This window comes from Mizuhopecten yessoensis, unplaced genomic scaffold (assembly GCF_002113885.1).
Source record: "Mizuhopecten yessoensis strain PY_sf001 unplaced genomic scaffold, ASM211388v2 scaffold715943, whole genome shotgun sequence".
Taxonomy (NCBI): domain Eukaryota; kingdom Metazoa; phylum Mollusca; class Bivalvia; order Pectinida; family Pectinidae; genus Mizuhopecten; species Mizuhopecten yessoensis.
Genome location: NW_018479869.1, coordinates 22,321 through 39,181, shown reverse-complemented (window position 1 = coordinate 39,181; position 16,861 = coordinate 22,321). Strand labels below are relative to the sequence as shown.

Sequence of the window (16,861 nt, the reverse complement as noted above, 5' to 3'; positions counted from 1 at the left end):
GAGGGAAAGGAATAGTCTGCAATAGCCGATTTATAAGCATTTAAATAGGGTGTTATTTTCAAATATTTTTACACTATAATCGCAACATTTCCACATCACCTATCTTAAGTTTCACATTATCTATCTAAAGTTTAACATTATCTATTTAAAGTTTCACATTATCTATCTAAAGTTTAACATTATCTATCTAAAAATTAAAGCTTAACATTATCTTTCTAAAGTTTAACATTATCTATCTCAAGTTTAAAGTTTAACATTATCTATCTAAAGTTTAACATTATCTATCTAAAGAGACTAACACACATAAAGGTGTTACCCGGAGTAGTATAATGGATTAGCGGTGATTTTACCCAGAAGGCATCTTTCCGTGATGTCCTGTGTGATGGATTGTCGTACAGACTGAACCTGTCACGTGACTAGGATTCTATACAGGTGTCGACACTCCCGTTAAGGAATATCCCCGGGTGTGAGAGACATTAGATTTACAGATAGATACAACTGACTACCGCGTTAAGTAAGGCGATATTGTAATGTCTGTCGCACTACAGGCGAAACGCTGGAGAATTCGACTGAAACATGTAACTCCCCGTAACTTCGTAGATCAATAGGACCAGGGTAATTCCTGAATCCTGGTCTAGCAATATTGAATGTTCATACGATTATGTCAGACGGATATTGATATAGGAATCACGTCAGACAAACAGTATACCACACATAGAAAGTGTACATGCAGTGACGTGCCATAAGCCGTTCACCTCGCGTTATTTTCCCATTGGATTCAATGCTTATTTACTTTGTTATACAAAATGTATTCCTGGTTTCATTTTTCGTTCTATTTTGATGAAATGTGTCCAGCACTTTTGTGGTTATATTTACATAATTATCCATTCCTTAGAATTCTAAACATGCTTACATCTGGAGTTAATTGGCCAAAACAAGTTTTTACGGCAAAAGTTATAACATTTGACGTCAAATGTAACCTTTAAGCAGAGGTTAAAACATTATATCTCAATAGCAAAGACAAATTAAATTGTATAAAAAGCACTCAATTAATTTATTGTCACCGGTAAAACGTTATCAAAATGGGACGAAAACCGATGTCAATATTATACTATTGAAAGAAGAGAAAATCAAAATAGAGCCAATAGGAAAATTACGCGACGTGAAAGGCTTATAGCACTTCACGGTATATTATATTTATAGCGGTCGTCTTCACGTATTTTGACTCAAAGTGTTTGCTTGATGTGTGACCTATCCGATGCTCCCACATTGGTTTTGCTGCAACCGAATCTGAAAAAACTTAATTCGTTAGTCTTCCGTTTTAATAAGTTGTCTTTGAATTTGTATATTCCAATATGTCGTGTTATCCGTGTTTTCATTGATTCAAATATGAAAACTGTTATCTTTCACAGGTGAAAATTATCGTTTTAAAATCTTACATTCTAGTGAAAAAACACTTTAATTGTCACTGATATTTCTTCAATGCAACTTTACACAAATCTACGTCCATGACCGTAAATATAAAAGAGCAAAATAAGGGAGATAACTCGAACAGATCGTACAGTGAAACACACGTTCGGCCTCTCTTTGATTTTCTTCTTTGATCATTTCCTTTTTAAGTATGATTACTTTAACTAACATGTTTGATGCAGGTGACATGGGTTAATCTTGTATAAATTACTTTAACATTCTCAAAACGAAAGCATTTGATAAGGAATCTTCATCGGTTATGTCAACGCATGTTAACCGCAGAAAACCTGTCGGATTATCATATAGCTCTATATTACTATCAGGCCTATTTTGATTTTTTGAAGTCATAGAAGGGAAACTGTTTGTTTAAACAGTAATGAAAATAGACGCTTGAAAAGAGGTGAAACATTTTTTGCTTTATTTTGAAACTGTAGTTCTCTTGATTATATTAAGCAAACCATACACACATGTAGATAGCACGCGGTAGTTTTGTTCACCGAGATTGCATGAACGCTTTACTTACAAAGTGCTAATCAGCTACATACTTGGTTATGCACATACATGGTATCATTCAGGTTCTGTATAAAACATCACTCACTTTGATCTCTTAACAACATACAATTTGTTTCGGTGGAAATCTCCAACTTACAAAAACACAGGCAACGACATGACGCAGTAGACGGAATAAGGACGTCAAGTTACTAGAGTGGGAAATATCACTTGATATTCAGAACTCTTAGTGAATAACGAAAAATCAACAACAAAGATCCACGGCAGATATAGCATTCCACCCCGACCTACTGTTAATCATCCATGTTTTTTTTACAAATATCTATGTCTGCGTAAATGCGAATGGTGAGAATATTGTAACTTTAAATATTTAAAGGGACGATATGTAAACGAATATTCGAGATGAAGATTCAAGAATTCTGAAAACTAGGGTTCCAAACGTTCTAAAGTTTGTCTGTGTTTAACTGTCTCGCTAAAGGCACGAAGCCTCCTGAGGGGGGTCTACCGGCATGTCCCTTCCCCCTCCTCTCCGCAGAACAAATTCAAATATATTTAGAAGAGCTCTGGTGCGATCTGTTTAATGCAATCAGGTTTTATATATGTTTCATTTTTTTTAAATATTTTTTAGCATTATTACCAAATAGAAACACACACACACAAACAAAACAAAAAACAACAGTAACAAAAACCTAAAAACAACTATTGTCATGACTACTATACTTTTAATGACGTCAAAATGACCTATTGCTAAGTTATATATCACTATTGTAATACAAATACGTCAATGGAATAAACTGTTCAAACATTCGTAGGCAAATACTCAGTCACGAACACTCAATAGCCACGTGTATGTAGTAACTGTATGTTGATATGTTGTAGAATAAAAAGAGCGCACATGAAAGGTGAAGGGTTCGAACCCTTGAATACCAGCCGTCACAGCTTTGTTGAATGTCCATTCACATTTTTGGAATCAACACTACCATTGTTAGTAGTGTCGACATCTTTATTAAGTGATCTTCGTTTCTGGCTCATGACAATGAGGACCGGATGTAGAAGGGAGATAACCGATAAACACAACAGGAAAATGTTTACCTGAAACAGAGAAATAATATAATGACAATAACCAGTTAATTCCTACATCCTGTATTTTAATACCTGAGATAATCTGACAGTGTGAAGACACGAGTATTCGTAATAAATCGTGAATGTTGTATGACTTTATCTGTTTAACACTCCTTGTTGTAGTGGTAGGTTTAATGTTGTATGACTTGATCTGTTTTCACTCCTTGTTGTAGTGGTAGGTTTAATGTTGTATGACTTTATCTGTTTTACACTCCTTGTTGTGGTGGTAGGTTAAATGTTGTATGACTTTATCTGTTTTACACTCATTGTTGTGGTGGTAGGTTGAATGTTGTATGACTTTATCTGCTTTACGCTCCTTGTTGTGGTGGTAGGTTGAATGTTGTATGACTTTATCTGTTTTACACTCCTTGTTGTGGTGGTAGGTTGAATGTTGTATGACTTTATTTGTTTTACACTCATTGTTGTGGTGGTAGGTTGAATGTTGTATGACTTTATCTGTTTTACACTCCTTGTTGTGGTGGTAGGTTGAATGTTGTATGACTTTATCTGTTTTACACTCCTTGTTGTGGTGGTAGGTTGAATGTTGTATGACTTTATCTGTTTTACACTCCTTGTTGTGGTGGTAGGTTGAATGTTGTATGACTTTATCTGTTTTACACTCCTTGTTGTGGTGGTAGGTTGAATGTTGTATGACTTTATCTGTTTTACGCTCCTTGTTGTGGTGGTAGGTTGAATGTTGTATGACTTTATCTGTTTTACGCTCCTTGTTGTGGTGGTAGGTTGAATGTTGTATGACTTTATCTGTTTTACGCTCCTTGTTGTGGTGGTAGGTTGAATGTTGTATGACTTTATCTGTTTTACGCTCCTTGTTGTGGTGGTAGGTTGAATGTTGTATGACTTTATCTGTTTTACGCTCCTTGTTGTGGTGGTAGGTTGAATGTTGTATGACTTTATCTGTTTTACGCTCCTTGTTGTGGTGGTAGGTTGAATGTTGTATGACTTTATCTGTTTTACGCTCCTTGTTGTGGTGGTAGGTTGAATGTTGTATGACTTTATCTGTTTTACGCTCCTTGTTGTGGTGGTAGGTTGAATGTTGTATGACTTTATCTGTTTTACGCTCCTTGTTGTGGTGGTAGGTTGAATGTTGTATGACTTTATCTGTTTTACGCTCCTTGTTGTGGTGGTAGGTTGAATGTTGTATGACTTTATCTGTTTTACACTCCTTGTTGTGGTGGTAGGTTGAATGTTGTATGACTTTATCTGTTTTACACTCCTTGTTGTGGTGGTAGGTTGAATGTTGTATGACTTTATCTGTTTTACACTCCTTGTTGTGGTGGTAGGTTGAATGTTGTATGACTTTATCTGTTTTACGCTCCTTGTTGTGGTGGTAGGTTGAATGTTGTATGACTTTATCTGTTTTACGCTCCTTGTTGTGGTGGTAGGTTGAATGTTGTATGACTTTATCTGTTTTACGCTCCTTGTTGTGGTGGTAGGTTGAATGTTGTATGACTTTATCTGTTTTACGCTCCTTGTTGTGGTGGTAGGTTGAATGTTGTATGACTTTATCTGTTTTACGCTCCTTGTTGTGGTGGTAGGTTGAATGTTGTATGACTTTATCTGTTTTACGCTCCTTGTTGTGGTGGTAGGTTGAATGTTGTATGACTTTATCTGTTTTACGCTCCTTGTTGTGGTGGTAGGTTGAATGTTGTATGACTTTATCTGTTTTACACTCCTTGTTGTGGTGGTAGGTTGAATGTTGTATGACTTTATCTGTTTTACGCTCATTGTTGTGATGGTTGGTTTAATGTTGTATGACTTTATCTGTTTTACGCTCCCTGTTGTGGTGGTAGGTTGAATATTTGATATATATATATGCAAAACCACACATTTGTGTTTTTCTAACGAATCTGAAAGCACGAGTTTATTGCGCGGACGAATATATTCACGAGTGCGCTCTCCGCGCAATAAATGAGTGCTTTCTAATTCGTTAGAAAAACACAAGTGTGTGGTCTTGCTTTTATTACATACCTTCCGTATTTGGTAGAGAAAGATACAAAGATTTTATAAACTTTGATATTTTTTGCAAATAACGGGAACTTTTCAGTTCGCCATGACAAGGGGATTCCCATAAAAAGTACTTCCGGCTAGTAGGTAAATACAACATTCCGTATTGCACATGTGCAATACAGAACGTTGTATTTCAGGGTCTGAAAATTACTTGTATTCCTATAACAAGATTCAACAGGTATGTGATAAAATGTCAGATGACCTGTTATGTAGTTGGTACTCTCTATAATATCCCACGATTATACCATGTGTATTAAGATTAATGATTTAATTGATTTTTTTTACGATTGAAATTATTGACAAATCATTTCGTACGAGTAAAAATAATTTGATAGTTCAACTGACACAATTGTAACTATTGGAATGTTTTTATTTTAAAAACAAAAACAGTTAAAATCCTTACTACGACGACCATCTGTGCCATATAATAGCAGTGTTTCAAATCAATAAGTGTACGCGTATCAATTCTTTATTAAAAGTAGTCCTACTGAAGATGCAATCGCTGTGAAAACCTGTTTTGATCAAGTAGATAGTTCTTTATAAAGGATAGGTATTGCAGAATAAGTAGGACAACTTACGTGTGTCATCGCCTTGTCGTATTTTTTTGTCCACGTGAATAAGGCGTACTGGGTTAAGGTCACGACACCGGAAACCGAAATCACGAGGCCGAAGAGCAGACTCATAAATTTTTGAGGAAACCTGAATACGACAATAACAACTGACTGAAATTCACGTTTTCACCAAGGAAGAATCCAGGCACAGTATCTTATATATATAAACGTACAAGATAAAGAGACTTTAACGTCACATATCATACAGCTGTTTTATGCCTGATAAATCAACATTAAAAAATACACCTCCGAGGACTTTTGACCCGAGGGAAGCTGCTAGTTCGACTGGTGGGGCCCAGCTCCGAGTGAAAACAGTTTGGCTGTTGACTGATTAGGCATGAAGCAAATGCTTTATTAAACTCGACCAACTTAACCAGTTACGTAATAAATCAACATTTAATATCAGTACACATTCACAATTCTTACCACCCCTTTATAATTGAAATGATTTAAGTGCTTATTGAGTCACTGTTCTGATTAAATCGAAACAACCCTTCGTCATTACGACGCTTTCAAATGGTCCTGACGTCAGCTACCTTAAACTATTTAAATTGAATAATGTGACGTCACTACAATTGTGAATGAGCACATGTAAAGTGATATGTAAATCTGAATGAAGTAACTTATATTTAAAAAGAATGTAGATAAATATTTACTCACGAAATTATGATAAAATCCATGTTAACACTGAAAACGAAGGAACGGAAAAAGGTCAGCACAACAAAGTCAGCGTACAGAACAGCCGTCGAGGACAGGAAGGCGAGGGAGGATAACAGAATGGCCAAGCATGACGTCACTGTGAGGGGGATTACTGTCTTCATCGTTCCTGAAAAGTAACAAAATATATGCCATACTAGATTTTCACATTTTTTAAAACTTTTAATGCAACAGAATCATTATTTAAACACGGAATATATATAATATATGCCTTTTTCTTCACAAACTCGAATCTATGTGAATATTTCGTTTTCTGTTTCATAGTAGTGGTTGGTATAGTGTGTATGTCTGCCAACCAATATAAAACAATCTGTCTGTCCTACCTGTCAACGTGATCCCTGACATCGAACTTTCCATACATGTACCAATCACTTTGAAACAATTAAATCGCTCAAGTGACTGAGATTATTATTTAAATGTTATATAGTCAATGTAAATTGATACATTCTTTTGGTATAGCGTTTAATACTGTTATTACATGCCTCGTTTATACTTAAGGGTACCTGTCCCACCATAGGCAAAACATTAGAGATTCCACCGTAGATTTTTGTCAACACAGTGAACTCCCCTTAATTTAGTTTTGATTATGACTGTAGCCCTCGGGGTCAGAGGTCTTACGTTGACCATGCTACCCAGTTGCATAAAGCAATAACACCATGATCTGGGGTTCAGTGTTCTGTATCACCCCGGTGTACTAACACTCCAAGTACTGTCGTAAATATTATTCTAGTTTATTCTTTTTCAAATAAAGTTCCTCAAAGTATCGTCTTCTTTCCCAAAATGATAGATCAAAGTTTTAGTACTGCTGGGGAAACTTTCCAATGAACACAGTACTTAGGCAGCGGTACGGGGATCCGTAATATGTTCGTATTACGACGAACATAATATTGGAGTGATCTCCCTTTTAACCTTACTCCTGCCCTTATATTTCTATAATAGACATGTACATTAAAAATTGACCGAAATATTAACACTGTATACTATATATTGAATAGATAAGTTCACATAGTAATACGCCAATTAGGGAAAATAGAAGAATTGTAAACGCTTTGAACCTGTTGTCCAATGTCACGTGTCACCAACGATTAATTTCCAAAGATATCTGTTAAAATGGGACAACTACTTGATTGACGATAGGCACACAAAAAACAATAAGTTTACAATTTGATAGATTTCAGGATGTAAATAAACAGATTTTATTGTTTTACGGCATGCTGTCGCAAACATATACTATGCGTGCAATATGGATGTACTTTGGGATTGGTGTTTGTCCTATAATTTCCAGTAGCTTTCCAAAGATATTCTTAGTAATAAACCAATTACCTACACTGTATTCGTGTCACATTGAAAGAGATAATAAGTCTTACCCGTCGGACAACCTTACCACATCCTCCCTCAATAAAAGGAAAAGACAAATACACCCGATAATCCCCTCTTCATTTAAAACAGATGTCTATCTGTATTATTTCAAACAATCACGCCTGTAAGTTACAGGTATGCCAGAATATAACGTGTGAATTATTTATGCACCACTTACCTGTAAACCAGCTGTTACATATATAAGTACAACTTACCTGTAAACCAGCTGTTACTTAAACTTATACCACTTACCTGTAAACCAGATGTTAATTATACTTATACCACTTACCTGTAAACCAGCTGTTAATTATTCATATACCACATACCTGTACACCACCTGTTAATTATACATATACCACATACCTGTACACCACCTGTTAATTATACATATACCACTTACCTGTAAACCAGCTGCTAATTATACATACACCACTTACCTATTAATCACCTGTTAATTATACATATACCACTTTCCTGTAAACCAGCTGTTAATAATATATGTACCACTTACCTGTAAACCACCTGTTACTTATATAAGTACCGCTTACCTGTAAACCACTTGTTAATTGTATATGTACCACTTACCTGTAAACTACCTGTTAATTATACATGTTCCACTTACCCGTTAACCTCCTGTTAATTATATAAGTACCACTAACCTGTAAACTACCTGTTAATTATATGTGTACCACTTACCTGTAAACTACCTGTTAATTATATGTGTACCACTTATCTGTAAACCACCTGTTAATTATATGTGTATCACTTACCTGTAAACTACCTGTTAATTATATGTGTACCACTTATCTGTAAACTACCTGTTAATTATACATGTACCACTTACCTGTAAACCAGCTGTTAATTATATCAGTACCACTTACCTGTAAACCAGCTGTTAATTATATCAGTACCATTTACCTGTAAACCAGCTGTTAATTATATATGTACCATTTACCTGTAAACCAGCTGTTAATTATATATGTACCACTTACCTGTAAATCACTTGTAAATTATTCATGTACCACTTATATGTAAACCACCTGTTAATTATACATGTACCACTTACCTGTAAACCACCTGTCAATTATACATGTACCACTTACCTGTAAACCACCTGTCAATTATACATGTACCACTTACCTGTAAACCACCTGTCAATTATACATGTACCACTTACCTGTAAACCACCTGCTAATTATACATGTACCACTGACCTGTAAACCAGCTGTCAATTATACATGTACCACTTACCTGTAAACCACCTGTCAATTATACATGTACCACTTACCTGTAAACCAGCTGTTAATTATATCAGTTCCACTTACCTGTAAACCACCTGTTAATTATACATGTACCACTTACCTGTAAACCACCTGTTTTGTGCCTCAAACACCTGTCCAGCAATAAATGATGATATCATCCCTGCCAGCATCGTGTAAGTCATGACGTCGGTGAAGTAGCTCACTAGAAAAAATATGACGTCATCAAATAACAACAGATACATTTGTTTATTCATACAATAAAATACGATAAAATAAGAATAATGAACACAATATTATTTAAAGCAACGGTTACCAGTTACGATTTCTGCACAATTCTGTAATGTTATGGTAGAGGAAACGTCTTTTAGCCCTGTTGGTGCATCTATTCATTTAAAGTTTAGATCTCGTAAAAAAACGAGAGAGAGAAATAAATGTTACTTTTGTGCAAATAAGATTTCATTAGAAAAATGGTTTTCACACATTTCTGGAGTTGCAAAAGTTTGTTTTTTTTCCTAACAAAGAAAATGAAACGTTAACCACATATATTAGTTGATGTCGGCGAAGCCATGTTTGTGCGGAGTTGAAGCTTTAATATAGATAAATGATTTTCCAAGGCTGAACGCGATCTTTGACATTGAATACGTGCATCGTATTTGATGACATAAACACTTTAAATGACCTTGATAGAGGTTAAAATGCCATATAATGTACAGTGTAACTTATATGTAAGATTAAACATCCAAACTGATATTCTCACGCAAAATCGCTGACTTCTGTTGACCTTGATAGAGGTTAAAATGCCATATAATGTACAGTGTAACTTATATGTAAGGTTATACATTCAAACTGATGTTCTCACGCAAATTTAATCCACTAAATTTGCAAACAGAAGACCTAGCAAGCTTTGCCAATGATCAATACTGTATCTTTCTTTAAAGCAGGGATATATATTCCTCATAAATACAATATTTAGTTGCTCGAAATATAATATTTTTGACTTTAATATCCTGAAACTGTTTAGATGTACCATTTGAATTGCTTCCCAACCTCCAATCCTGACAAAATACATGTATCAAATTTGTTAATACATGTACCTGTTTGAGTGTGTGCCTTGCGGGGAGTGGGGGAGTTGCATAGGTTGAGATTGGGTCATCTTCCCCCTGAACTCCATCGTTTCTGATTGATAATGTTGTTTTTTACGTCCAATGAATGTGTAAAGAATGCATTCTTTTTATAAAACTTTTTTACTTCGCAAAAAAAAAGGACATTTTTGTATATTGTGTGGCATAGATGATCACCAAACCTTGTATGTATCAACTGCTATTTAATGCATATACTTTCTGTTGATATATATACACTACATGTAATTTCATTTCATTTCAGGGGTGCTAAAGGTGAAGCCTGCACTTGACGGGGAGGATACTGATGTGAGACTAGTAATGAGAGGGACAGTCATTCCTGAATGTCTTCCAGTGGGGTTAGATGCTAAAGGATTGCCACCAAGTTGGCAACATATGCCTGCTACCTCTACAAAAATATTTGCAAGTACCTTCCCTGCCTACTTCTAGATGTAATTAATCTCATATTGGTGATCTATCCAAACAAAGGAATGATGACATACTGTGTTTGAAATCTACTTTTAGATTAATACATGTAGTGCATTTCAGTGACTATTCTATTCAGTCCATTTGTTCTGGCGTAAGGACTGTCTTTCTGTGACTGTACAAGTTGTATAGGGTTTTCATCATGTCAAAGTGTTTACTGGATGTAGAAACTGAGGCTAAAATGAGTATTCACATTTTCCTTGGCTAATAAAATGATGGGAAATGATCAAAACAGAACTTGTTATTTATTATCTACAAAAATAAAATAAAAATAGTGTTTAAAATAGGAATAACATATTCTGTGCCTGAACAAAAATGCCTGTCTTATTTTCTGAAATTGATGTTTCATAATTTTTTGAGAAAAACAATCATTAAATTGAAACAGCAAGATTTTGAAGTTTTTCCACAAATTACCTCATCAACTTTAAATATTTACATGGGAAAAGTCTGAGGCTAAGCATACGACCATTTTCAACTGAAATAGAATAGTCAAATACTTAGGTAATTTCTTTACTGTACTGGGTGGTCGGGTGATGAAGTGGAAAGCGCACGTGCCTTTCACCAAGGCAGCCGGGGTTCGATTCCCCGATCCGACATGAAAAGGTATGGGGTCACCTACCTGACCATGTGGGTTTTCTCTGGGTACTCGGTTTCCTGCCACAGTAAGGCACCCTGCTCGAGAAAGTATAACGGCAATTCTTCGTTTGTTTAACCGTTCTTCCTTAGTTCCGTGGTCTTGCATTATAATGTTGAATTATTTCACTAAACTCTGTAAAGCTCTTTTGGCAGTAACTGAACTCGAAATTATCCATCTGTGTGAGAGAAAGTTTTTTCCCACCAGCAGACAAAATAATCCAATAAACCATACAGTAATTAAAGCCACAATCGCTATTAACCTACAGTCTGGTCTATAGGTGTTATTTACAATCATTGTTTATATTATGTTTAAAAACATAAATATTTTCGTTAATGTGTGTTTTGAATTTATGAATAATGGAATAATGAGAAAATACATAAACCATGTGTCAAAGGAGATCTGTGAGTTAATTATTGACATAATCTGTGAGATTGTCGACTTCGGGCCATGATAAACTCACTGATTCGTTATATTTTAATGTGGTTTTAAGTTTCATTTCTGGGATATTTCAAGTTCATAACAAAGGTTGATCTATAATACACTTATTGATTTGTACCCACCTTCGTAATGATGATAGTATACCGAAAACATGTCTATGATCACAAGCATGCTGTGGTCTTCAATAACTGCCTCGCTTAGGATCGCTATTTCCGGAACCTATACCGTGTCGTTTGACCACAGTGTTTACATAGACTTATCGTCAAATATGTCTTATGCACTTTTTTTCTATAGCAATTACCAAACAGTTTTTCCCAACTTATCTCAATCATTCTTTTTGTGACCTGACGGAAGCACGCGGAGGATTTAATTCTTTATGTGGCAGGATAAAAGAGGATCCTGAGAAAACCTGCATGGTCGGGCAGGTAACCGGTATTGAATCCCGCCATCTTGGTGAAGACGGGCGCGCTATCCACTGCACCACCCGACCAAGTATCTACTTAAGCTTGGACTGGAAGAAAATGGCATCATTGATGCAACAAATTTATATTGTGAATACATTTTTACCAATCATCAATAAAACAAAAAAATCTGCAAACGGGAGACCAGGGCAAGTTCGGCCACCCCTGATATTTTTTTTGAGCTAATATTTACAACTGCAGTTAAGTTGGCTGGGCATTCACACAAAAAAATGATGAGGAAAACTCTAATGTAAAATTACTAAACAGGAGAAATTTACTTTTGAGAAGATAGAAAGAAAATCATAACAATGGTATTAAGTCACTTCAAAAATACAATGACGTCACGTCAACAATCCATCAAAGTCACGTCAACAATCCATCAAAGTCATGTCAACAATCCATCAACGTCACGTCAACCCTGGATTTAGCATGTAACGTTATCATTACATTGTGTATATGATACACATTGGGAGAACAGGATAAGAGAAAAATAATCATTCACCCCCTTGTGGGTAAGATAGCAGGGGAATCTCAACCCTCGGGGAAAGATTCGTAAGTTGCCAAACATAAGAATCTTCCCCCTATGGTTGTGATTCCCCTATCTCGCCCCCAAGGGGATGAGATATTCTATTAATCTCATTCTGAAAGCAGTATTCTGAATCAGTAAATATCAGAGATCAACAAAAGCTACGCTCTTTTAAGGCTTTGCCTTTTTATATTATCATTTTTGCATATGTATGGTTATTGGGTTAGGATCTCGATGAAAGGGATGACCAGGCCTCATAATCTCCATGGTAAGGGTCCGACCTTAGTGCCATTCTGGTAGAATCTCTATGGTTAGGGTCAGACCTTAGTGCCATTCTGGTAGAATCTCCATGGTAAGGGTCAGATCTTAGTGCCATTCTGGTATAATCTCCATGGTAAGGGTCAGATCTTAGTGCCATGGTTAGGGTCAGACCTTAGTGCCACTCTGGTAGAATCTCCATGGTTAGGGTCAGACCTTAGTGCCGTTCTGGTAGAATATCCATGATAAGGGTCAGATCCTAGTGCCATTCTGGTAGAATCTCCATGATAAGGGTCAGATCTTAGGGCCATTCTGGTAGAATATCCATGGTTAGGGTCAGACCTTAGTGCCATTCTGGTAGAATATCCATGATAAGGGTCAGATCTTAGTGCCATTCTGGTAGAATCTCCATGGTAAGGGTCAGATCTTAGTGCCATGGTTAGGGTCAGACCTTAGTGCCATTGTGGTAGAATCTCCATAGTTAGGGTCAGACCTTAGTGCCGTTCTGGTAGAATATCCATGGTAAGGGTCAGACCTAATCTCCATGGTTAGGATCAGACCTTAGTGCCATTGTGGGAGGATCTCCATGGTTAGGGTCAGACCTTAGGGCCATTCTGGTAGAATATCCATGGTAAGGGTCAGACCTTAGTGCTATTCTGGTAGAATCTCCATTGTTAGGGTCAGACCTTAGTGGCATTCTGGTAGAATCTCCATGGTCAGGGTCAGACCTTAGTGCCAATCTGGTAGAATCTCCATGATAAGGGTCAGATCTTAGTGCCATTCTGGTATAATCTCCATGGTTAGGATCAGACCTTAGTGCCATTGTGGTAGAATCTCCATGGTTAGGGTCAGACCTTAGTGCCATTCTGGTATAATCTCCATGATAATGGTCAGATCTTAGTGCCATTCTGGTAGAATCTCCATGGTTAGTGTCAGACCTTAGTGCCATTCTGGTAGGATCTCCATGGTAAGGGTCAGACCTTAGTGCCATTCTGGTAGAATCTCCATGATAAGGGTGAGATCTTAGTGCCATTCTGGTAGGATCTCCATGGTAAGGGTCAGTCCTTAGTGCCAATCTGGTAGAATCTCCATGGTAAGGGGCAGACCTTAGGGCCATTCTGGTAGAATCTCCATGATAAGGGTCAAATCTTAGTGCTATTCTGGTTGAATCTCCATGGTTAGGGTCAGATCTTAGTGCCATTTTGGTAGAATCTCCATGGTTACTGTCAGAACTTAGTGCCATTCTGGTAGAATCTCCATGGTAAGGGTCAGACCTTAGTGCCATTCTGGTAGAATCTCCATGGTAAGGGTCAGACCTTAGTGCCATTCTGGTAGAATCTCCATGATAAGGGTCAAATCTTAGTGCCATTCTGGTAGAATCTCCATGGTTAGGGTCAGACCTTAGTGCCATTGTGGTAGAATCTCCATGATAAGGGTCAGACCTTAGTGCCATTCTGGTAGAATTCCCATGGTTAGGGTCAGACCTTAGTGCTATTCTGGTAGAATCTCCATGATAAGGGTCAGACCTTAGTGCCATTCTGGTAGAATCTCCATGGTTAGGGTCAGACCTTAGTGCCATTCTGGTAGAATCCCCATGGTTAGGGTCAGACCTTAGTGCCATTCTGGTAGAATATCCATGGTAAGGGTCAGACCTTAGTGCCATTCTGGTAGAATCTCCATGGTTAGGGTCAGACCCTAACCATGGGGATTCTACCAGAATGGCACGAAGGTCTGACCCTAACCATAGAGATTCTACCAGAAGAGTATTAAGTAAACAGTATTCAGCATGCTGAGCATTAAGTAAACAGTATTCAGCATACTGAGTATTAAGTAAACAGTATTCAGCATACTGAGCATTAAGTAAACAGTATTCAGCATACTGAGTATTAGGTAAACAGTATTAAGCATACTGTTTACCTAATACTCAGTATGCTGAATACTGTTTACTTAATGCTCAGCATGCTGAATACTGTTTACTTAATGTTCAGTATGCTGAGTCAGACCTTAGTGCCATTCAGGTAGAATCTCCATGGTAAGGGCCAGACCTTAGTGCCATTGTGGTAGAATCTCCATGATAAGGGACAAACCTTAGTGCCATTCTGGTCGAATACCCATGGTAAGGGTCAGACCTTAGTGCCATTCTGGTAGAATCTTTATGGTTAGGGTCAGACCTTAGAGCCATTCTTGTAGAATCTCCATGGTAATGGTAAGACCTTAGTGCCATTCTGGTAGAATCTCTATGATTAGGGTCAGACCTTAGTGCCATTCTGGTAGAATCTCCATGGTAAGCGTCAGACCTTAGTGCCATTCTGGGAGAATCTCCATGGTAAGGGTCAGTCCTTAGTGCCATTCTGGTAGAATCTCCATGGTAAGGGTCAGTCCTTAGTGCCATTCTGGTAGAATCTTTATGGCTAGGGTCAGACCTTAGAGCCATTCTGGTAGAATCTCCATGGTAAGGGTCAGACCTTAGTGCCATTCTGATAGAATCTCCATGGTAAGGGTCAGACCTTAGTGCCATTCTGGTAGAATCTCCATGGTAAGGGTCAGACCTTAGTGCCATTCTGGTAGAATCTCCATGGTAAGGGTCAGACCTTAGTGCCATTCTGGTAGAATCTCCATGGTAAGGGTCAGACCTTAGTGCCATTCTGGTAGAATCTCCATGGTTAGGGTCAGACCTTAGTGCCATTCTGGTAGAATCTCCATGGTTAGGGTCAGACCTTAGTGCCATTCTTGTAGAATCTCCATGGTTAGGGTCCGACCTAAGTGCCGTTCTGGTAGAATCTCCATGGTTAGGGTCAGACCTTAGTGCCATTCTGGTAGAATATACATGTTTGTTTTAGGATTGGGATTTTAGGGCTCAAATGTCATTTTTAATTTGTAAGTTCACTTTGATAAGTAAGAAAACAAATCAGGACCTGGAACTCTCTTCAGACAGAGATGTTGAGCAAATATTATAGGATATATATTATGTACAATTTTTACTCTTAATATCTAATACTTATAGCATATAAAGGGTGTCCTGCACCTTTTAATTTAATTAAGTTTGAGAGATATTTGAAATAGTCAGGTTTGTGATATGTCCAGAAGCCATAACTCAGTATAAAACAAAAGGAAAGCGTGTAGTGAATAAGCATTTGATGTACGTGTACTCAAATGAGTCCAGAGGTCAATTTCAACTCAAAATATAAATTAGAATGGAAATTATTGAGAAAACAAAACACTTTTCATTTGAAATTACCCAAAAGAAACCCTGCCTTATTCCTCCATTTATATAAACAATCTTCAATTGACGATTGGATTTCTGTAACGCCACGATAAGGCACAAGCTCATCTCGGTCCTTCAGGCCAGGGGGCTAATGAATAGCATCATACATAAGCATTACGTGGAAAAAGAAGAAAATCCGTAAATGTCAACAAACCGTTCTTCAAACTCAAAATGAATGATATAAATAAAGAAACGATTTAAACGGGGACGTTCGGAAAAGTCAAAGAGAACAAAACCAAGGGGCTCCATAAGATAAAGAAGTATAAACTAAATCACGCATAGAAAAGTGCTGGCAGTGGTGCTGGGATCCTTAATATCCTAATGGCTTTCTCAGTATGCTGAATACTGTTTACTTAATGTTCAGTATGCTGAATACTGTTTACTTAATACTCAGTATGCTGAATACTGATTACTTAATCCTAAGTATGCTGAATACTGTTTACTTAATGCTTAGTATGCTGAATACTGTTTACCTAATACTCAGTATGCTGAATACTGTTAACCTAATGCTCAGTATGCTGAATACTGTTTACTTAATACTCAGTATGCTGAATACTGTTTACTTAATACTCAGTATGCTGAATACTGTTTAC

General features: G+C 37.0%; 1 protein-coding gene across 2 annotated transcripts in view; it reads right to left on the bottom strand.

The window, feature by feature from the left end:
• Positions 1–1,873: 1,873 nt before the first annotated feature.
• Positions 1,874–16,861, bottom strand: part of LOC110441416 (solute carrier family 43 member 3-like) — a 35,121-nt gene continuing 20,133 nt past the window's right edge. For both annotated transcript variants that reach the window (XM_021484537.1, XM_021484538.1), the window contains exons 7-10: positions 9,180–9,281; positions 6,402–6,567; positions 5,709–5,829; positions 1,874–3,072 (exon numbers count right to left, since the gene is read on the bottom strand). In XM_021484537.1, coding sequence (XP_021340212.1) covers positions 2,914–3,072; positions 5,709–5,829; positions 6,402–6,567; positions 9,180–9,281 — 548 coding nt within the window. In that variant the 3' untranslated portion in view covers positions 1,874–2,913. The remainder of the gene's footprint in view (positions 3,073–5,708; positions 5,830–6,401; positions 6,568–9,179; positions 9,282–16,861) is intronic.